Raw genomic sequence first — 23,566 nt, 5'->3', positions numbered from 1 at the left:
GACCAGTGGGGGTGGCTGGGGACCCCAGCGGTAAGGGCCAGGTAATAAATGTTTCAGGTGTTGTGTGCACATCTTCTTTGTGGCTGTTTATGTACCTACTTTTACAGACCTCTGACAACGCCGCGGCCCTGGTTTGCTCTCGGGCAGTGGCGAGGGCCGCGGGCCAGGTGGTCCGCCTGGGACACTGTATTTCTCTGGCTGATGTGAGTTCGCTGTGGTTGGGATCGTCACACCCCATTTTCACTTGGGGGACCCTGTAACTGCCACACTGCCATGGGAACAGTGTAACCACGTGGACAGAAGGAGTCCCGCAGGCTGTGTCCCCATCCGAGAGGGGGCTCTGGTCCCCAACAACAGCCCAGAAGGCGGCCCCTCCTTGGGTGTGCACGCATGCATCCCTGCCTCTCAGGCAGAATCAGACCCTGCCAGGCCAGGAAGCCCCTGCACCTGGAACGTCTTAGAACGAGCCTGGCCCGCACCTGCGACAGCGCACTGCCAGGCTCCTGCCCAAGTCGAAGCACGGGCCAGGGCACACGGCCCCGGGCGGCCCCGGGCGGCCCCGACACACCCCGCCGCCGGTGTGGCTCAGCACTAACCAACAGCCACCGCTGCGGCACGGCTGCAGAGGGCCGGGCGGCGAGCCGCTGCTACCACTGCGGGAGTTCGTGCCAACGTCCGGAGGTTGCTGGGGACTCCTCCCACCTGCCCTGTGTGTCCCTCTCCAAAGCCAGCGCTGGCATACTGACCTGCCCGGAGCCCTGGGGTCTGGCTGCCCTCCCACACCGGCCATGCCCAGAATGAGGGTGTCTCTCTCTGTCCCTGGGCTGCAACAGAAGACGCGTTCGCCAGCCAGCCTGACCCACTCTGAGGTCACGCACTCACACCCACCTGGGCTCCCGTGCCTGACCGAGGTCCACTCGCCCCTCTTCATGACCCCTGAACGCAGTCCCCTCCTCCCGGTGTGCAGGTGAGGACATGCTGTGACGTGGTTTCTGTTACCAGGCCACTCTCCCCGGCCCCCCCATCTTCACACACACTCTTCAGACTTTCAAGATCCTTGGCCCACTCAAGTGGCCGCCAGAGCAAGGGCTGGTTTTTATTTTGTTTGTGGTGGTATTTTTCAAAATAAGCAAAACAGCCAGGAATGGGGTTTCAGAAAAGGGTCACAAATGCTGGCCACAGGGGCATGAACAGGACACCCGCCACTTCCAGACGCAGGGCAGGTGTACCCCCGGCGCCAGCGCACTCAGGCCACTGCCTTAGATCCTGCCTCGGGGCCCTCCCCAGCACGGGGCCCGGGCAGACACCCCGGGGATGGGGTTCAAGACTCCCAGGGAGCTGCACGGGTCCCATGTCTGGCCTGGGCCAGTCACCTAAGAACTCACCAGGTCAAAGCATTTGAATTCCAGGAAACTGCCATCTTTCGTAAATAACATCAGCTGTATGCAGTGTACGCACGCACACACACATACATGTACACACGCATGCACACACACACACATGTACACACGCATGCACGCACACACGCGCGCGCACAGTGTGTCCCCATCCTTCTCGGATCTCACGCCTGGTCCCCACCGATGCCTCAGCTCCCGGGCTGGTGGGATCTGACCCCAGCGTAACCTGCGAAGTGGGGGGAACTCGAGGGCACCACGGACCCCCCTTATGCGACTCTCTCTGGGACGTGGCCTCTTTTACTGCTGGTGCTTTAACTGTTACCTCCCTTCACCCCACAGCCCGGCTCCTGGAGTTTGCCACGACCCCGAGTCCAAGAGACTGTGACCTTCCCAGGTGTTGCGTGTCCTCAGGCAGCTGGCGGCCCCTTCCCGAAGCAGCTGGGACATGTGCTCTCTACTCTGGCGCTAACAGAGGCCTCTTCTGAAATGTCAGTCTCTCCACCCCGACCCCCAGCCTGCAGCTTCCGGAGCCTCCCCATCCCCCGCCACCTCCTCCCCCACCCAGTATTCCTTTCTTTCTAAAGCACAACCTTCCACGGAAAACCTCCCCACCCTTGCGGCCTGGCTGCCTCAGTTAAACCCTGGTGATGAGCATCTGATGCTGCCCTTTCATGAGACCAGGAAGGCAGGTGAGGGGAGGGAGGGGCCCGGGGCCCATCACACGAGGCACACCTGTGCACGGCTGAGGGGGCCGGGCTGCCCGCCTGAAGCACAGGGAGCCACGTCTAACCGGTGCGCGTCACCGGGCCCCCACTCTTTGGGGGGTGACGGAGTCTGAGTCTCCTACACCCACGTACACTCTTACAAAGGCCCTGCACCCACGGGAAGCAGAGAGGAACGAGCTGAACTGCAGGACGAAGCGGAACCTGCTAGGGTCACCGGAGTAGTGAAGTTGCTGACAGCCTGGGGGCCCCGCGTTTCCATGTCCCTGGCCTTGACCTTTGCGCCCTTTGGGCTACGGGAGTCCGATACGCTTGTCGGATGATGGTGCAGGGCCAACACCCCCAGCTCCAAGTGGGTGTTTCCCGTTCGGGCGGGGGTGGGGCGGCCTGCTGCAGGGAGCTCCCGGTTGCCGCACGCTGCGGTCACTGCCGGGCACAGCTGGGGAGCAGAGACGGCTCACGCGCCACCTGCGATGAGGGCATCGCCCTCCGAGAGGTGAGTGCGGTGCCACCGCAGCCTTCATGCTGGCACGGTCCCCACGCCTCAGCAGACCCGGGCTGCCGCGGCCTGCGACAGTTTACCCGCAGGTGCGAGCTGGTTAAGAGCCTGAGAGGCGGAAGGTCATTCACTGATGGGAGAACAGGCTCCCTGCTCCTGAGAACAGACTTCAGAGTTAGATCAGCGAGGAATTGAGACTTTCCTCATCCGCTTTCAGAGACACCCAGCTAGGGGCCCTTCCTGCTGCCATCTGGAGACCTGCCCAGGGGCCTGTGGACAGGACATGGGAGTCAGCTTCCTGTCTGGTGAAGAGGGACAAACACATGGCCACCTGCCGGCTTCCGGGCGGGCACAGGTGGCCGGCCCTGGAAAACAGGGATTCGAGGGGGTGAGCAGGGGACGGGGCTTCCAGACACAAGGCAGCACCTGGAGGCACTGGTGAATGTCCGCTGGGATGCTCCTGGGGGCCGTGCGGCTCCAAGCTCCCAGCAGCCCCGCCCCCTGGACCTGGAGGCGGTCCGTGAGAGGACAGCGGGCAGGTGGCCGTGGACCATCCCCCTCGTGACCCAGGAGGCCCCAGGCCCACGCAGGGACGGAACAGGTCCCTAACCACAGGTGCAGAAGGGGCGCCCTTTTGTGCATAAACGCGTGCTCTTCTACCCTTTAAAACCACGCACTTGAAAAGGCGTGCCCGATACCACGAAGGTCAGTGGAGTGAAACGTGTTACCTGACACACGGAAGGACCTAGGCCACCAGAGGTCATAGTTGGGGCGCACTGTTCCTTCTCATGAACACAAGAGAAATGCATCCGTGCGCATCAACGTACAAGGCCCACGCGCGACGAGGCAAAGTGTGACCGCACCCAAGGGAAGAGGCTCGGCCACAGCGAAGACAACAGGGAGGGAGAGGCGTCCCAGAGGGAGGCCGCCGGAGACGCCCGTACCAACTGCGCCGGGCGGACGCGGGAATGGACGTGAAAGAAACCAGGGCACAGCGACAAAGCCCGGGGCGGGCCCAGAATCGCAGTGTCTGGTGCAGGGGCGGCAGGGTGGGAGGGGGCGCAGCTGTCAGTGAGGAGGTGAGAGTTTCACCCGCAGGCAGCTCGCCCAGACCCCCAGCAGTGCGTGTCCGCCACCTACACAGCGGCCGCAGCCGAGGAAGGAAGAGAGAACCCGACTCCAGGAAACTCAAAGCCACGCTCAGACATGCGGGGGGCGGAGACAGCAGCCCCACGCGGGGATGGGCTCGGGAGGAAGGCAGAGAGCCTGCCCGCGCCGCCGCGCCCCTCGCCTCGCTAGCCCGCGCGCCGTCTCGGCACCTGCACACACCTCTCCCTGGATGGCACGTGTTTCCTCCATCCTCGCCTTCAAGGGGCGCATGCTCACCTTCCATCTTCCTAAACGGTCTGCTCAGCCTCGCCCTGCTGTGACCACCACAAGGCTTCTCTACGTCTGCGCCCCACCGCAAACGGGCGGCGGGGCCCCGCGCTGCGGCCAGAAAGCCCGTCCCTCCGCATCTTCTGCACAGTTCCAGTCCCCGGGCAGGAGGGACACGCGGCACAGGCGTCACAGGAAGCACGGGAAGCTACTCAGACTACTGCTAAGAACACATCTAAGGGACGACACACGGTGGGATGTGGAACTTAAAAGAAGGCAAACGGAAAGACAACGGCATGGAGCACAGGACGAGCGGGGAAGGGCGCTAGGGACGGAGCGGAGCCTCGCCTCTCTCCCAACAAGACAAGCGCTACCACGAAGAAAGTGCATAGTTACCTGCGTCCATATCTGCAAAGAATGGAACAGCCAGTAAGAAAAGGAAGGAACCAGAAATTCAGTGTCTCAGCGTTGGATGTTAAAAGGTTACACGGAGAGAAAACATCACTTAGAAAAACGACCTTGAACTGTATACAGGGCTGTATGGGCTCCTAGCGTTACTGCATTTTACTTAAAGCAAAAAATAAAACAAAAGGGTGTTAAACTGAAGAAGGAAAAACCTAACGGCAAATGAAGTATCTTACGTTCATGCAAAATGATCATTACGTGTTTGTAATACGATATAAAGGGGAAACATACTCCAACATGGGGTGGGGGTCGCCTGAACTAAGTCACAGGACATGCAAATTACGTATGAACTCAACATCCAGACCAGAGAAATGGCCGAGCAATGTCTAAGGGAGCGAGACTGGGTTAACATTTGCAAGGACAGAACTATTAGGGAAGAAGTAAGTTCAAGAGCATTTCATGGTCTACTTGCTCCGGATGCCAGTGACTAGAATCGGTCGGCTACAGATCCTGAACAAGAAACCATGTGCACCTACGGAGTTCCACTGCTCGGTGTTTTATTACTTTCTTGGCAGGTGATACATCAAAGTAACGATTTAGGATACGCTACAGAAAAATATACGAAACTAAGCTCTCCTAAGCGCGCGCCCGCCCGCCAGACGGCGTACCTTCGGGAGACTCCTCCTGGACGTAGGTGCCGGTCAGGTAGCGGTGCACCAGGGCGGACTTGCCGCTGGCCAGGTTGCCCACGATGCCCTGAAACAGAGCAACGGACGATCGTTAAGGACTGGGTCCTCAGTCTACTCGGCAACCTGCAAATGGAGGGTTAAAACGTGCGGGTCTACACGTGACCACAACCGCGCGTAGGCTGGAAGGTCAGAAACGGGCGCCGGAAGTCCTGCTGGAAGAAAAGGGCCCCTGTCGCTCCTTCCCATCAGCCTCCCGGGCTCCCACCCACACCGGCCGAGGCACGCTCCTGGAGACCCCGTGTGGTGCGGTGCGGCAGGGCGCCATGGAATGAGGACCCTCCACATCCTGAGCGCAGCGCACACTGTGACATGGGCCACGGTGGCAATACAGAGAATGTGGGGACGAGGAGGACATTCCGGTGCATTTCGATCACGATCCCGGGGCAGGAGTTTGGAGCCAGGCCAGACTAGGTGGAAAGAGCCACACAGGTTAACAGCAACGTGGGGGGGGGGGGGGGGGCGAGGCGGGCCCCAGGCGGAGCACAGGAGCAAGCCTGCTTCTCTGAACGTGGGGTGCGCGCGGCAGGGCAGAGAAAGGAGACCGCGTTCTCACTAGATTCAGAGTGCCATCGAGAGCCAGGGTGACGGGAGAGCAGGGAGGAGCGACCAGGCGGGCAGGGGCGATGCTGGCTTCACTTGGGCCTTCTGCAGGAGAAGCCCCCGCGACCACCACCAAGGCGGCTGGACAGGAGGCGGGTGCCCACGGCTCCGCTGCTCCCCATAAACCTGGGCCTTCCCTTCGCCTGCGCTCGGGGTCCTCCCCCTCCCCCTTCTCTAAGGAGCTGCTAATGAACAGCATCTTCCTATTTTTTAACCTTTTCTGCGCCTACTAGAATTTTCCCATCTGTATTGAAACTGATCAGATCGATTCTTTAAGAGAAACAAGAGAAAGGCCCCCCTCGCCTCTCAAGAGCCTGCCCCCCCCCCAACTTCTCCACAGGAGCCAGGCCTCAAGGCTGCACCTGCATCCTACCACAGCGTCCTTAGGACTGCCCCGGGGTCCCCGCGGTCCCCAGCCTTTCTCTGGCTCCTGACGCAGCCCCAGCCCTGGCGGCCGTGGACAACCTTACCTTTACTTAACCCTCCCACCCCGGCTTCCTCCCCGAGTGCCCGGCTCAGTGTGTCCAAACCTAGCTGTTCTCTCCCCAGTCAGCCCCTCGGCCCCGACGCCCACACCCTCACCCGGTCTCGAGCCACGCCGCCCGCCCCTCCCAGAGGTCAGTGAAGCGGGCCACAGCCTTGGGCTCATGTCCCTGCCTGTGAGCGCCCCTTCTTCACCCCGAGAATACCAGGGGGATTCTTCGCCATCACCGCAAGCCTCGGACCGACACACAGAGCAAGGCCCGTGTGTTCCCCGGCACTACCACGGGTGGTCTCCCTCCACGCGCCTGCACACGCTCGGCCTGCAGCACTGACGCCACTTCACCGGTCCCTTCATGGGGGCAGCTCCCCTCCTCCCTGAGGACAATTTGGGATGGTCCTCCTGCTTCTCCTCTGCACACCCAAGGGGCCTTGCACTGTGACTGCTGGGGACGTCCTTGGCCGTGTCTCCCATGACACTGAGGTCCCGAAGACTGAGACCTATGTCCCTGGATACCGGCCAAAACACCCGCTCTGCGCCCTGACACTCACCAGGTGCTGCCCCAGCACAGTGCCTGGTCAATACGGGAGACACCGACGGGGGGCGGGGCAGGGGAGTGGCGTGATGGACGCACGGATGGAAGGAAGGACAGATGGAAGGAAAGAGACTGGCTGGCCGGGAAGACGGGTGAAGACGACCGTAACTGGAAGAACACACACAGGAGGGAGCACGCCTGGCAGGAGACGGTGACGAGTAAGTGGAAGTCTGACCTTCTGTGGCCCACACCCACCCTGCCCTCACCAGCCACAGGCCCCTCGCCTCTCACCTCCCACCCCGCCGCCTCTGCACGCCAGCTCCCAAACCCCACCCAGCAGGCCTCGCTCCCTCCGGACACGCAGACCTTCCACACCAGGCCCTGCCCGACACGCGACTCCCACTTCTCCGTCAGCCACCAGTTCCGATGTCACCTCCTCCAAAGGCCACAGCCTCCACCGAGCGCCTCCCCACAACACTCCTGAGCGGCCCCTTCGCGACCCTGTTTTGGGACTTTCCTGTTTTCCCCACATCAGCGGGTGAGTCTGCCCCTCCAGGGTGACAGCTCCCTAAGGGCAGGGGCTGTGCCCCACTCGTGCCTGCTTCTCTGTGTTCCAGAGCGGACCCGGCCCCGGGCAGACTCAGCAGCACTGGCTGAACAAATGAGTGAGTAAGTGAATGAATGAACGAGGGACCGACTGAATGACTGAGTGACCGAGCAAACGAGGGAGTGACTGCCACCAGCGAGTACAAATGAGCAGCCGCGTCACTACGGCTGGAAGCCGGGCTTGGGAGACGGACTCTAAGTGAAGCTGTTTCCCTTCCTGCTTTGATGAACATCTTCCTTTCACCTTAGGCTCCCATAATCTGAGAATTTCTCCCTATTAATTACTCTTTTGCTCATGGGCACCTGCTACTTGTCAGCTTCCTGCTGAGGAAATCCGCAAACAGTATGCCACAGAATTAAATTTTTAATTAAGATTAGAGTTTCTCTTTCCCGAGGAGGAAAATGCTCAAAATCAAAAGCTGTGCAGCCCGTGCCGTCTGAGTGTGGCAACGTCCCCGCCGTCTCAGGTGCCCACGACCTGCAGAGCACGGGCCGACCCCTCAGGAGGAGCAGGGCCTGGGGGAGGGGGTGGATTTTACAGGCTTTGAAGGGCCACGTCACGACCCTTCCCACACCCGCACGCCACGGGCAGACCCCAGCAGCCAGCCACACGGAGGAAGCAGGAGAACCGGAAACACTATCTGAGTGGCAGGGCTCCCCTGGGCCCACGGACTGCCCCTGGGTACGAACAGGAGCAAACGCACGCCGCTCAGTCGGGGAGACCGAGGCGGCACGGTGCGGGCGTCCTGGCAATCACGGGACAACACTACGCATCTCTGGTGGCCAAAGCTGTGCCTGCCAGCCGTCACCCTCGGGGCAGGGCCACAGACCGTCAGGGCGCATGCTGGCCATCGCCACCTCCCAAGAGGACGGAGAGCACAGCCTCTTCCCCAACAGACTTCGCTGTTGTCCCAAACGTCACCACTGACCAGCTACGCGGGCAGCCTGCTGGGAAGGAAACCAAGGCTTTTAGCCAAGATTTCCAATTGTGTGTTCACAGAAAACACGCAAATAGGACGTGACAGGCGGCTGACTAACATGCTCCTCTACAGGCAGGACGTCCAGGGTGTCTTCACTCCTTCTGCCCGGACAGGAGCGTCAAGCATGCGCCTGGCATGCAGGGGCCGGTGTGTGGCTCCGCGGTGGCACCAGAAGCAGCTGTCATCAATTAGCTAACCCTAACACGGCTTCAGGGCATGGTGCCACCACTCTCGGAAAGCCAGCGAACAGGGAGACGCTGTTCTCTGACAGGTTCCAGAAGACGGGCTGCAGACGATGACGTGACGAGCCCGCATGAGACCGGCTATTATGCCGCTCCGTTGCTGCTTCTGTGCAGCAGGGTCAGGGCCCCGAGGGCGCTGACCTCAGGGGCCACCTGCCCAGGGCTGCCAGGGAGGGCAGGGGACAATGCAGCCCTGTGGACACACAGGGGCTGTCTCTGAACAGGGTGCACGTTCTGCAGATGCTGGACGCTCATCGGCACGGCAGGGCCCTGCCAAGGAGGCCAAGCTGCCTGCCGCCTCCACCGGACGGGTGCCCGACCGGAGCAGAGCCCAGGAACGGCCCCCTGAAGACCTGCTGAGTCACTGCCACTGCCTTCTCCAGGGATGGGGTCAGCCCCGGCCATGCACTCAAGCCGACTTCCAGGCAGCTACTTCCGGGGGACAGGAGTCCACGCTGCCCCTTAACGCAACCCCCGCTGGCCGCCCCGGGCATTCATCTCAATCACGCGCCACTCAAACGCCGGCAGAGGACAGGCCTTCGGTGCTGAGCAGCCTAATCACGGGCTGGTCTGAGCTGGGGGCTTTGGCGGCACCCACAACACCTTGGCCTCGCAAAGCCGCGTCCACGCCCGAGGCCTCTATACTCAGTGAGCGGTCCATGGTGACACCGTTGACAGGTGGCTGCCGGCCGCAATGGCCATGCCAATTTAAATTAAACAAATATTTAAAATTCAGCCACTCAGTCGCACGAGCCATACTTGAAGCGCTCCACCGTCACGTGGGGCCAGGGACATCGTGCAGGACAGCCAAGACAGGGACTGTGTCCTCGGGGCTGGTCGCAGCTCCCACGCCCGCTCCCACGCCGGTCCTGCCCGTGCGCTGTAACCGGCCCCTCAGGTCGCTCATGTCGCCGGCCTTGGTCTCCCCCTCTGTGCAGGGGTGAGCGGTCAGGACGAAGAGAGACGACCGGTGAAGCGCCCGCAGTGCGCCCCGCACGGAGGAGGGGCCTCACAGGCATGGTCGCAGTTGTCACGGAGACACCGCTCCGCATTCGCTCCCATGGCAGGACCGGCCCGTCTCTCTGGTCAGCTCCCAGGAACCGAGGCACCACCGCGCGGCATCTGTCCGACAGGTGCCTCTGGACGGCGCCAGGCACAGGGTCACAGGACACCAGCAGAAGGTCGGTCCTGCAGACCTGGCTGAGCCGGGCACGGGGCTGACGGACCCTCATCTCCCACGAGGGAAGAAACCCACTGGTGGGCGCCCCAAAGAAGGTCAGCACTCTGGGGGGCAGGACCGGGGAAGAGCTGGGCCCAGCCAACCGCAGTGGTGACGGCAGTGGGGGCAGGAGGGCCTGGGGACTGGGCTCCCAATGTCAGGGCGCCTTCCCACAAGTCCTCCTCCTTTCAGAAGACATGTTTCCTGGTGACAGATGTCACACTCAGAAGTCCTACATGCTCTCTTCAAAACCTGGACATTCCTTATTGTGTAACCTCCTCCACTCAGACATGAGCAACCTGAGGGTCCTGCCCCCAACCCGTGTCCAGTGGGAAGGTGCCCAAGGGCCTCTGGGGGTCGCTGGGCAGGCAGACTGGAGCTGAGCGCCCCCAGTATGCGCAGGGAGCCTCTCTGCCTTCACTGTGCAGTCAGAGCTCATCACTGCAGGTTTACATACACACACAAACACGCACAGACCATATGCAAACACGCACACACACACACATCATACATACACACACCCACACAACACACACATACCATATGCAGACACACACACATGTACACATACATACACATGCACACACAATACAGATACACGCCACAAATAGTGTAGACACGCACACATCACACACACATGCATATGCGCACATATCATACATGAGCACACACACACTACACACATGTAAGACACACCCACCCACGCATGCACATCAAACAAATACGTACGTGTGCAAGAAAGTGGACATGTCTACACACACTTATACATATGTGCCACACGTGCATAGTTAAAACATGTGCATGCACACAAATATGTGTGCGCGTTCAAACACATATACATATGCATGCACACATATCGCGCACATGTACACCTAAATATATACACATATTTACATACACATATACACACAAAATCCCATTGCCCAGATGCCATGTATTTCACAGCAGAGAATGCGGTCACCTTGGGGTGTGTCCCCTCCTTCACCCTAAGTGGAGGCACCAGGGGCTGGTGCTCGAAGAGGTGGCTGCAAGAGACCCCAGTCATCTTTCATAAGCCAATTTTCAGTTTTAAATAATCTTGCTGAAAGAATACTTAAAAGTTTGTAATACAAACAAAATCCTTCCTTTAATTATATTCCACTACTTCGTAATGCAGCCAAAACAGTCACATTTTTTTAAGTGATGAGTTCCAAAGCCTGACAAATTGTCATAGAAACCTTCCATGACCCCCAGTGAAGGATGGGTGACTAAAGCCATGACTGTATGTGTGTGTGTTTGTGTGTGTGTGAGATACACAGAGAGAGACAGAGGGGAGTCAGACAGACACATGCACCCGAGCAAACAATGGACGCTGCCCCCCAACCCGGCCCCCCGTGCACACAAGGCCTCCTGTCAGGGCCTCGCAGGGACACTCGGGGCTCCAGCCCCAAACTGCTGGAATACCTGGCCCCTCCAGGGACACCCCCAGAGGCCAGCTCCCCCTCTGGGCCCCAGGGGACGCAGGCCGGGGTGTGCTCGCAGGGCACCCCGCGGCCAAGGCTGCAGGAAGCACTTACCACTTTGAGCTCCGGGACAGAGCGACTTAGCGTCCATTCCTGGCTGTTCACGAAGGCGTCTGCAAAACAGGAGGAGAGCACGCAGTGAGATGCACGTCCGGCTGGGGTGCGCGGCCCGACTGTCCTCAGGGTCCCCGTCTCTAAACCAGAGCACACCCCGACCGTGCAGACCGAGCTCCCCGCATCACCGCCGCCCCAGAGAAACTGGCTCTCCTGGGTCCACACGGCAGCCGGCGCCAGGACTGCATCCTGCCTCCAAAGCAGGGGGCCCGCGCCGTCCAGGACCCCCCGGCTGTCACCTCCCCCACCTCCCAGGCTCCGGCCCGGCCCAACACGCCCACCCGGGCCAGGGTGTCCTGGCTGCACACGTTTGCAAGTGCGAGGAATCGGGGCTCCTGACTCCCCGGAACTGACCCTGCAGCCGCCAGGCAGACAGGCTTCTGGCCTTTTGGGTTTTCGCTACACACCACTTGTCTGAAATCCCATGACCCAAGTTACAGAGGAGGACGACTGGATTCTGAAAACCCGCACGTTCACAAGCTGACCCGTCACAGTTTGGAAGACTCTGTGCTGAAGTTCTCTCTCTCACAAACATGCTGGACGCTGCAGATCCGGTCGGGACCCTGGAGAACGTCAGGAAGACGAGGGGTCCCCAGCCACAGCCCCGCTGCAGCCTCAGCGCACTCCGGTGGCCCCCCCTGGCCAGCCGTCTCTGCCTCTCACCCCCACGTGCGGGTCCAGGGGACCCACTCAACACAGATGGCCCAGATGGCCTGACCTCCCACGCCCCCACGGGCCGCTTCCCACCAGGGAGACCCCACTCCACACCCGCACCACGTGCCTGCTAACGGCCTGGCAGCCACTCCAGCCCCCCCGAGCTGACAGCAAACACCTCTCCTGCCCACGGGATTCACTGCCTACTTATTTCCCACAGATTCGGAACTCTCCTCACTCTGCTGCGTCCACAGAGAAGTAAAGTGACTCACAAGTGAAAGAATGCCACCAGATTCAAGGGGCACAGGAGATTCAAACGAAATGGACATGGAGCGGCAGCTGACAGCACAGCCACCCAGTCCCACCGGGGCCCACGAGGAAGGACAGGAAACGCGTTTGGTGGATGCAAGATGGATGCAATCCACAGGGACATAAGAACGGGGTGGGTGGCCACCTGGCCCGCAAAGATGGAGGTACTCAGGTCGGGGGACCCATCAGAGGAGGCCAGTGGGTCAGGGGCCGACGGGAGGCGTAGCCGCTGGGGAAGATGCAAGACGCCTGATGAACCTGCAAGGGAGTGGGAGTCAGCGCTCAAGAGTCACATGCTGGGCTCTTGGGGCAGCGGCCGCCCGCCCGCCCTCCCGCCAGCTGGCGGGGCAGTTGGGCAGAGGTGCCCCGATGGTGCAGAAGGGAAGGTGTCCGTGGAAGTGAAGAGCAAGGCTGCGTCTGTCCCGACTGAACGAGCACCTTGGGGCTGCCCGCAGTGGGGACAGGCAGTGGGATGCCATCAGGGGGAGCAGCTCGGGATTTGAGCCCTTCCCCGACGCTGCCTGGTGAGGAGGAGAGGAGGAGAGTGACAGTGGCCCAGGGGACTCCAGCGCGGTGCACGTCACCTGGCTGCGGGCTCTGTGCGCGGTGGTCACCCCACTCAGCCCCCCAGAACTCCTGTTCTTACGTCAGAGCGGCGAGGGACTTCAGACTTCTTACAGACATTTGAACACGCGCTGGCTCTGAAGTAGGAGGGACGGCAAACGTCGGGGAGACCTGCCCCCCCTCCCCACCGGCCCCGTGTCTACGTCCACCTGTTTCACAACCTCAGACGTGCGGAGGCCGAGGCTCCCCGGTGCCCGTGTCAGTCTGGCTGCCCCCTGCTGGGGACCAGGGCCGGCCACCGAGCGGGTCTGCTGACGGCGGGCGTGGACAAGGCCGCCTCCCGGGAGCTGGGCTCCCACAGCTCAGATACGTGAGCAGAGCTGCCACCCACGCCGGCCATAGCAGCCTGTGCTCTGAAGCTGCCCCGCCCTCCCGGGCCGGCCCTGGAGCCCCTCCCGGCACCCCAGCATCAAAGCCCAGTCACCCACACCTGGCTCATCCCCGGAGAACACGCAGACTGGAACCCTTGATGGGTCCCAGGAAAGCAGCTTCGTGCGGGTCCCCGGACGTCCCCAAGTCCCTCCCTGTTCTCTCAAAAGACACAGCTACAAAGGAGCCAAGGCCGACTGCAGAGCAAAGCGCCTCTCTCTGCGCACACACGGCTCCTCCCGAGCCTCTCCTTCCAGGGCCGACTCACCCGCACGGGCCACCTCTCGATGGCACGTCCCCAGACACTGACCAGTGAGCAGAGGACAGACCTAAGACCATTGGGGGCAGCGAGCGAGCCGCGGAGAGCAGTGAGGAGAAGGGAACCAAGGACAAAGCCATCCGGTGGCCCATCTTCATGTTACTCCCGGGACAAAGTTTATTTCCCATCCCCTGACTCCCTTAAAATCCATCCTGACTACAAATACCCTTTATGATCTTCTTGCTAATAATACTCATCGAGGGACCCCGCTCTAGGCCTGTCTCCAAAATATTCTTGTGAAGAACCAGAAATCCCACCAGGAAATGTCAGGCCCTACAAAATATGCACCCCCGTTTGAAAGCCAGAAATGTTCCTACTGGAAAGACCTCCCTGGACCACACAACAGAGGCACTATGAGGCCTGGGGTGCATGAGGGCACCCGTGTGAGCCCCAACCGCTTCACCAGCTCCCCGCCACCAGCCGGGGTCACAGACGCCGGAGCACTGAGGAAGGAATGGCCCAGCTCCCCGGCAGAGCTTCTTCTTCCAAATCAGCACCCGGAAGCGCACGCAGCCCGGGGCCGCAGCCGGCCCTGCTTCCCGGCCTCCCCTGCCCCGCCCGCCTGGCTCCGGTGACCACAAATACAGGTTCCAGACAAACCTCGGGAAATTACACACGAGGGTAGAAAGGGGAACCTGAAATTGCAGGTGGAAGCTTAAAAACAACCTATTACCTCGGAGACTGAGACGTTTGAGACCTTAAGTTTCACGAGGACTTTCTTTTTTTAATTCTTCTGAGCAGCTGTAATGTGCAGGAGGGTTTATTTTTGGTTTAAAGCATTTGTGATCTGTAATAAAGCCAAAACAGAGACGAGGACCCCAAGGAGCGAGATAAAGTGCCCACACGGGACAGGAGCCCTGGCGGGGACCGGAGCTCCCGCGCCGGGGAAGGAAGTCCGTGTCCTTAAATGAAAGAAGCCCATTCCCAGGCAGCAGGAAGGAGCCGCACTGCGAACCGGTGAAGACAGAATCCGCCACACAACAGAGGCTCACTGGCCCAGTTCTCCACGGAGTGATTTAATTTCTGACTTGAAAATCCCTGAATCTCTAGAACAACTGGAATAACGCACACAGCCTCGGGAAACGTGATTCAGTTTGGGCTTCCCTGGAAGTTCAGGTTGCTTTCCGAGTGGCTGAAAAGATCCCCAAACAAGACAGTCCCCTCGCCCCCGTTTCCTGATAACAGCCCCACTCTCCATTCCCAAGGCCCTCCGAGGACAGGGTGCCACACGCCAGGCCGCCCCCAAACCCACTGTTGGAGACGCAGCCAGGCCAGGCCCGGAAGGAGCCCTGCCCTGCGCCACTTTCCTGAGGCCGGATGGACTCTGAATCCTTTGGGACTCTGCCAGCGTCCACCCGGACCCTCTCTCCACCCCGCACCGAAGGAGCCCCCAGGCGCACGCTGCCACCCCCAAGGCGCGCTGAGGGTCTGCAGACTTCTCACCTCCCAGAAGGGGGACGACCCTCTTCCCCACATGCCCCTTGGCCGGGCGCCTACCTGCTTCGTGGTGCACCCGGCCCCAGAGCTCGGAGTGCAGCACTGCCAGGCTGGGTCAAGAACAGCGGAAAAGACACCTGTCTGACAGCAGAGCGTGTGAGGATGAGGATGGAGAGGAAGCACACGTTCCTTGCCTCCTGAGCGCTGGCGGGTGCCGGAGACGCACCTCCGAAGAACTGCCCCCAACAAGCGGGTGGGTAGTCAGTCCTACGTTGGTCCCTTGGGGAGGATGCACACTGCATGAGCCGACGCCCTTCAGAGCGATCTGTCACAAACAGGTCCCCACTGCCAAAGCCTGGGACCTGGCTGCACCTGATCCCTGCTTCACTGTCACAAAGCCAGGGCGACCCACGGGTCTCGCTGTGAATGTTCTGGGGGAGGCTTTGGCAGGCTGACCCTGCGTGCCCACCTTTTGTTAACCTGAGACAGGACGAAAAGCATCGTAAGGTCCGATCTGCCTCCAAGCTCCAACCCGGGGCCTCCTCTCCACACTGGAGTCCCAAGGAGAGCGCCGCGGGCCGGCCTCACAAATACTTTCTCCCGTTCCTGTTCCCTCACCCCACCGGGCTCCCACGTCGGTTCTGGCTCCCACACCCCGACGACAGACGCCACCGCGCGAGATGACGGAGGGAGACAGGCCTCAGCAAGCCTTGCCTGCTACCTGCTGCCCTGGGGGAAAGTCGCTTACCTTCCCTGGGGTTGAAGTGCCACTTTTAAAACAGACTGTGAACTTGGGTTTTGAATTATGTTCACCCTTACTGGGCAGAATGCAACCTGGATGTGGTTGTTCGCTTTCTGAAGGGTATTTCGTGGCTCTGAAGATAACATTTTGGGCAGGAAATGTTCTGGGATGTTTTAGAAAACGGGCAACACACAATCAAGTGTTTGGGGACCCCTTTAAACAAGTGAGAATTTAAAGGGATCACAAAACTTTTGGAATAAAAACAGTGCATTCAACTTAAAACATAGAGCAGAGTTGCAAGCTACCATGTCATGAAAAGTCGGCCCCAATGTCGCATGCTGGGCCACCCAAAACCTTATTTTATACTTCAGCTTTCTACATCCACCAAGACACCCCCAAACCACAGGCACTGCTGGAGTCTGCGGAGGCCCCCCTGGACCCCGGCCCCAAACCAGCCAGATTCACCTGTGCCTTGTGCCCACACCCTGGGGGTGACACTGCGCCCCCCCACCCCCACTCCCCAGAGTAAGGACAGACTTGGGGCAAGGAAGGCCCGGGTCTCAGAGTGAAGTCTTGACAAGCCTCTCCTTTCCTTCCCGCAGGAGCCGGGGCGCAGGGCTGGCTGGGTGCCCCGTGGCCCACAGACCCACCCCGGGGCCTCTCTATTCCCCGGAGCGCTGCCACTGGGCACCTGCTGAAGACCCCGCCAGGGGCCGGAAAGAGCAGTCCCCGGACGCGACGCAGGCTGCACAGTGTGGAGGCGAAGGGCCTGTGCTGTCTCCTTAAATGTCCCCGTGCACACCATGACCACCACGTGACCCGTGGGTCCCCCTCCGTCACTGACGTTCAGGGTTAGCACCGGTCAGAGCAATGGACTAAGCGTTGGAACACAAACCCAGCGTGCCAGCCCCCTCCCCACCGGGCAGGGTAGTGCCTGGCACCCCCCTTGACCCACCCCCCCAAGCTCTCAGCACAGAAAAGGAGTAAACTCTACCGCCCACAACGGCGGGGCTGGGGGCAGTCACAGACGCGTGGCGCCTCAGCCTGCCAAGGCCACACGGAGTCCGCGGGAAGCCCCCGGTGGCTCCCCGTGCAGCTTCCCAGCAGGACGGCGGCCTCCGTGCTCCGAGCTGGGGGCTCCCACGGCCCGGGCACATACCGCTCCGGCTGCCACCTGCTTCGCTTCCCACCCACCTCTGCCTCTCGTCTCTCCTCCCGCGAGCAGTCCCCACGCAGCGGCCGCTGCGCCCCGACGCGGAGCAGACACCGCAGCGCACGCCCTGACCAACGCAGCTGCGCGCGGGACCGCCCCGACTGGGTCGCCTACGGCACAGCGGCGCAGGCACGGGGTGGTGCGCCGTCACGGGGGCCCGCCATCACCGGGGCCCGCCGCCACCGGGGTCCGCCGTCACCAGAGCCCGCCGCCACTGGGGTCCGCCGTCACCAGAGCCCGCCGCCGCTCTGCCTGGAGACCACTGCGCGGAGGGAGGCGTCTGCCCCCCACGGCTCGCCCGATGGCCATGGCCATCCCTCGCGGGGTCCTCCCTGACTGACCCCGGCCCTGCTGGAGTTCTTTACGGCGCACGCGCCCCAGTTCTGTGGGAGGAAGGTGACGCGGCCACCCGGGTGGGAACAGCGCACGGAGAGGGGGCTCCTGCACGCGGGGACCACGAAGCCTCCCATCTAAGCACCACAGGCATCGCTGGGGGAGAACGAGAGAAAGGTCCCCTCATTCCTGCACCTCTCACTCCTCTGAGGCCGGGGACACCCCCAGGCCACAGCCCCACCCTGGGGAGCACCGGCTCTGACCCCCCAGACCTGTCGCAGGTAAGGACCTTCCCGGCTCCCAGCCCCCCAGCCCGTTCCGCAGCCATCCGCCGCGGTGCGTACTGTCCCCTCCCTGACTCCTGCGTGCGCCCGGGCACCGCAATGGGCACCACCCACGACCGGCAGCACCTGCCCGCCCTTGAGAAGCATCAGTCCTGAGAAGATGGGCCCATGGGAGAACCGTCAGGACAGGCGCTGGCTGAAGCTTGGCAGGAAATGCAGGCGGGCGGGGAAGGGGGAGTGGGAGAGGTTGCCTGGGGGCGCGTCAGTCAGGGAGGCGTCTTGAGGGGCTGGCATTGGGACCTGGAGGGCGCGGAGCAGCCGGGGACGGGCAGGGGGCAACGGGCAGAGCTCAGGCCGGGGTGAGAGCTGTGCAGAGAGAGGTGATGTGGACCCAGGTGGCAGAGGCAGAAAGGAAGCAAGCAGGTGGCAGAATGGGGGGGGGGGGAGGAGAGGGGAGGGGACAGCCCTCCCAGGGCAGCTGTGTGAGGCGGCCAGGTGTCCAGTGGACAGGGCGGATGGAAGGTGGCCACCATGCTTGATGTGGAGGAGGGGCCGCTGGGGCAGGTGAGCGGGTGGTGGGGTGAACCTTCACCGATGACAATCGCTGGGCACCGGGGACCAGTCCCCCCCGTTATCTGGTTGTGGATACATAACACGCCTTCCAGCCCAGCCCTGTGGGGGACATTCCAAATCACACTCACTGTGCGCGTGTGCAGCCTGAACCCCCTCTGCTAAGTGCCCCTCTCCCTCCGCACAGCGCGTCCGATGCTGGTCGCTCCGTCTCCCTTGTCACTGGATAGCCGGCGACCAGCCTGTCAGGATGGGGCTCATTTCTTTGAAACGTTTCTCTGAACGTTTGCTTCTAGGAAACTAAACTCTGCGCCTGCCTCTTGCCTCCAGGTTTCCTGGACCATCATCAGCCACTGCCCCGAGCCTGGTCAGCGCCGTGTGCCAGTGGGTGAGCTGGGAGACAGGTGGGGGAGGGCCGCGTGACCAAGGCCGCTCTGAGGACGGGGAGGACGGAGGCTGACACCAGGTCCCCGGAGCAAGAGGCCCCAGCTCTCTCCCCTGGGGGCCTCTGCGGATGTGCACCCCCGGCGGCAGGTAACCGGGCCGTGCCCTGGCGCCCACCGTGCAGTCCCTGCGTCACGTGGCCTGGCTGTGGCCGCACCCACAGATGGCCACGGTTACTTGAGTAGCTGAGGCCCGGCCTGCTGTGTGGCGGGAGAGGCAGGAGAAAGATGTATCAAAGCCCGTCCCGTCCCAGACTCCTGGGAGCCCAGCTGGACGCCGGCCCTTCTGAAGTCGAGGCGGTGAGCAGGTCTGGAGCTGTGTTACGCGTCCTTTCGCTTGTTGCAGTGGCCACGCGTGCGCGCCCCACGCTGAGGGCCCGTCACTGGCACATGCCCTTCCCTCCCGGGACGAACAGTGTCCATCTGCACAGACATCGCGGCAGGAGAGAAGGTCCCAGCATGCAGTACCGCAGAGCCGGGGTCCCTCCAAAAGGGGGGACTTCCCTGGGCCCTGCCAGTCTAGGGAATAAACTCTGGAGGGAAGAGAAGGATTTTCCAGTAAACAACCCCGACCCCAGTGCTCGGAGCTCCCAGGCTCACAGCCTAATCAGAGAAAACCCAGCAATGACGTCCAAGAAGGCTTCTGGCACATTCAAAATAGCAGCCGGGGATCCGTGCCAAACCCTCAGGCCCAGACTCACTGTTTGCACGGCTGGATTTAGAACGCTGAAAATAAACCCACCGATTTGGACTTCTCGAAACCAAGACTGGGCTGAAGGGAAGAAAATCAGGAGCGAAGAAAGAACACAATTACTCACCCAAAGGTACGGCAAGAGCAACAAACTTCGAGACCACTGCGCCCACCCCAAGCGGACTCGGGTTTCCCCCTTGGGGAGGGCCGCGCGGGCAGGCCCAGCTCCCGGGGCAGGGGTGACAACAGTGTCCCCGCCGGCCACCGCCCATCCTCCTAGTCTAAGGCTAAGGATAAACCACACTCTGCATCTTGGTAACCACTTTTAGTTTAAAATAAAACCTGTGCCTACATGTTTCAAATGTAGAATATCAAATGCTCAGATCTGGGCTTTGCCTCTGTGATAAAGTATCACCTTTATGGTCAGGCCTGCAAGGTGATGCGGACGGCAGGTGCTACATTTACTTGTAAAAGGATGAGACGGGGGGGGGGGGGTCAAAGTCCCCTCTAGTCTAGCTTTCTAGGGTCGTTTGTTTCACAAGTGTGTCCTCTGGACACCAACAGGGAGGCCACGCCTGGGCCCCCAGGGTGAGCCAGGAAGTCAGAGCCGTCCTCCTCCCAGGGAGAGGCAGGAGCAGCACCTTTGGACCCATCGGTGACTGGGGAGAAGGGCCTTGTGTCAACAGCACCCAAACCCCAGTGAGGGTGAGAGCCAGCAGCTCCTGGTCTCCCGCGCATTTACTATCATATTATTTTCATCAAACACATGCAGCCATCAGAGAAATTCACCACCAGATCAAACTAGTCCAGGGAAAAACAGAAGCATTTAGAAAAAGTGCCAAGGCCCACGCAATGTCCTTGAATGCACAGTCCAGTCCAGAAAGCAAAGCATCCAGCCTGACCTCTGAGCCCCAAATCTCCCAGGCGAGGGTGCAAAATGCAAGTGGGCTCATGGCCCACCTGCTCAGCCAGCCCTGCCCGCCACGTCCCCGCTGGGCGTGACCTGACACACGCACACACGTGTGCACAGGCGTGCAGGTGAGTCCACCGCCACCAGGCTCTGGGACTGCTCTGAGCAGGAGAAACCGCCATCCAGGGCACGTGGTACAGACCCTTCATGATGGGGACTGAGAGGGAGGCGGCGGTCGGGGAGACCCCGACGGGAGGGCATGTGCCAGTGTGACCGGCCAGCTGACAGCGGGAACCTGAGCTGCTGGCCGAGGCGGCCGCCGTGGGCTCGGCTCCCGGTCGCTCCATCAGCTCCACCTGTCTGCACATCCCTACGAGCCACCTCTCTGTAGACGGGCCATCCATCCTATTGAGCGATGGGACGGTAACCTACTGCTGCTGGAGTCAAGGGACGAGGCACAGAGCGCTTCCCGGGGCGCGGCCAGGCAAGCACCGTCTAGGTGTGGCTGCTGAGGTCGGCGCCGCCTTCTTGTGGCACAGCAACAAAAGCAGCCTAAAAATGGACACCATCCGCCTACTCCTCCGATACAGCAGTTTGGTGGCAGGAGCCCCGGGCTCTGGGGCAGGGCAGGGACCTCGGCCACACCCCGCCCTGCGCGCCCTCTGCCCCTGCCCCCACAGCGGTCTGCCACCAGAGCTCACTCCGTCAGGGCAAACGGCTGCACCTCCCTGCCGGGCGTTCCACGTTTCCCTTGAAATACAGGATGGGTTTCATTTCATTGCAGCAGCAGCAGCAGCAGCTCCCGTGTGTCGGAGCCGCTGCCCACACGGGCGTGACGACCACCGGCACAGAAGGAGAGCGTCCCGGCCGCACTGCCACACCTGCCGGAGACCGGGAGTGCTCACAAGTCTGCAGGGCCTGGCTGGTGGCCTGGCGGGACCGGGTCTCTCTGAAAACAGCTGCACCTGCGGGGACCCAGGGCCGGCAGACGCGCCGCGCGTGGGCCTCAGGTACGGGGCTGGTGCGGGGAAAGGCAACGGAGCTGATGGGACCCTCACTGACTCCAGGAAGAACGGGAGATGGAAGGGAAAGGGCTGCCCAGCTACATGCCCAGGACCCCGAAACTCTAACAGGCACTCCAAGGACCGGACGTGCAGAGTACAGGTGCCGTGACCCCGGAGCCCGGACTGAAGGCGTAGCCCTGCCTGCCTGATGCCCAGGTGAGAAGAAGCCCAGGTCACCTCCTGCCACAGCCAGCCCACCGACCGCCTGGCGTGTGTGCCTTCCCCTCAAAAGAGATGCTCAGTGACTTAAGTCATCGTGACGTCCCTCCAGTCCGCATATGTCATAATGAACTCCCGCCTACTTCCTGTGAGTGACAACATGACAAGCTGGCAGGTCATCTAAATGTTTAAACGCACCTGGTTTCACACACTGGGGGTCAGGTCATCGGCACGCTTTACCAAATTATCACTAGCAGGCATCAAGTACTCTCGTGTTTGGGAACTCACCCAAAATGGAATTTGTGGGCCAAAAAAGGGCATCTATGGAAAGCAGCCTCCCAGGGTGACCTGACCGTCACTTCCTAACTGGGCAGGTCCCGGTGGGTGGTCCCAGCCACAACTCTTTTAGTAAAAGGTTGATCTGGGCCTTAAGCAAGTCCTGTCCTTGGTTCTATGCATCTAGGTTAATGCTCCTTTGAAATAAGCCAGTCACCCTCGAAGGAGCACACAATCTTGTTAACTCCCCAGTAATCCAGGCCCGCCTTCCGGTCGTCTTCCTTGCTCCCTCCTTCCTTCCACGGGTGTGCAAGGCTGTCCTCCGGGTCATCTGAGGTCTTGCCCTGCTCCGACAACGCCTTAGTTTGGGGCAAGTGAACTTATCAGAGTTCTCCACAGGTCTGGATGTTCTTATGTCAACTATTATAACCTGGTACCTAAATGACCTTCCTAGGATTTACGTGGCACTAGGTTCACCCGTATTATAACATCTACTACAAGTCAAAGTCAGGTTTCCAAGGCCAGCCTGAGGAAAAGGCCCCGGGTGTGAAGGGCAGTGGTTACCGCAGGCCACCCAGGAAGCTAAAAGTAAGGTCAGCGTTACCTGGGGATTTGGTCTCAGCCTGGGAACCAGTCAGTGTCTCTCTGGACTTGAAAGAAAAAGGAAAACGCACAAAATTCTCCTGTAGCTCAGAAAATTAACTGCCCTGGGAACACAAATCTGTTTGACGGCAAATACCCAGACGCTGGTGTTGAATATAATGTCCACCCCTTCACCGGATCGGGGAATACCAAGGCCAGGAGAGACTGATCAGCCACACCCGCCTGACCTCTAACCACACTCGGGCCTCGTCGGGACTCGGAGAGGGCGGGGAGAGGCGGGAAGGCGGCCTCCGCACAGGGCAGCCACCGGCTCTGCGGCCAGCTCGGAAACCAACCAGGACCCCTCGGTACGACGACCAGCAGCAAAGGTCTTCACAGCAGTGTCGCCGTTCCTGTATGGAAACACACGCAGCGCGGCACTGCCCCGGTGTGAACGCACAACGCAACGGGACCCGCTGTCGGACGCGACTGGACGCAACACAGCTCCCCGTGCCCCGGTTCTGACCCGGTTCACCTGCTAAAATCTGTTCTCTCTTGTTTTTCCTTCTCTTTATGCACCGAGCCTATGTCGGGGCTGCCTCTCCCCAGGCCGCAGCAAGCAGGCTACCCCCCTCCGCATGAAACCCGGACAATCATCTACTCTTGGAAGACAACCACCCACCCGAGTCAGGGTGTGGCGCTCGCTGAGAGCTGGCCGAGGCCAACGGGAGACGTCAGACTCAGCACAGCTGATGCCACGTGCAGGCTCGGATCACACTCAGCATCCCCTCTTACGTCACAAACTTGGGTTCAGTCTAAGGGTGTTGGGCAGAGCCGATGGGTCTGTGTGTCTGCCTGGGGGGAAGCGGGGAGGCAGGACAGTGAGTGTTTTAACCGGGGAGATACCCGCTGTCCCCCACGCCCACCCACACCAGCTGAGAAACTCTGACCCGGTGCCCAGAGAGGGCAGGGGCTGCGTCACAAAGGCTGGGGGCACTGTTCACGGAGTCAGCTCTCAAGGGTCTGATAGTCAGTGGGCGGCTGAACGGAGCCCTTGCGATGCCAGGCACAGAGGGCGAGGGGCCGTGTGCGTCCCTTTGAAGCATCGCAAATGAATGGACACCCACTCCGAAGAACGTGTGTCCCACTGGTACCCAAA

At 61.0% G+C, this 23,566-nt stretch overlaps 1 protein-coding gene across 5 annotated transcripts in view; it reads right to left on the bottom strand.

Moving 5' to 3' along the window:
- The window catches only part of AGAP1 (ArfGAP with GTPase domain, ankyrin repeat and PH domain 1), a 389,946-nt gene that overhangs the window by 253,180 nt on the left and 113,200 nt on the right, over nucleotides 1-23,566 (bottom strand). For 4 of the 5 annotated variants that reach the window (XM_090285113.1, XM_090285119.1, XM_090285112.1 and 1 more), the window contains exons 2-3: nucleotides 11,369-11,427; nucleotides 5,069-5,156 (exon numbers count right to left, since the gene is read on the bottom strand). In XM_090285113.1, coding sequence (XP_090141239.1) covers nucleotides 5,069-5,156; nucleotides 11,369-11,427 — 147 coding nt within the window. Of the gene's footprint in view, nucleotides 1-4,391; nucleotides 4,404-5,068; nucleotides 5,157-11,368; nucleotides 11,428-23,566 lie in introns of all 5 variants that reach the window. The other variant, XM_090285104.1, reaches the window with a different exon arrangement.

Source organism: Furipterus horrens, unplaced genomic scaffold, assembly GCF_987537825.1.
Source record: "Furipterus horrens unplaced genomic scaffold, mFurHor1.1.pri manual_scaffold_1, whole genome shotgun sequence".
Classification (NCBI taxonomy): Eukaryota; Metazoa; Chordata; class Mammalia; order Chiroptera; family Furipteridae; genus Furipterus; species Furipterus horrens.
The sequence above is the reverse complement of the archived record's forward strand: the minus strand, read 5'-3'. Positions and strand labels throughout refer to the sequence as shown.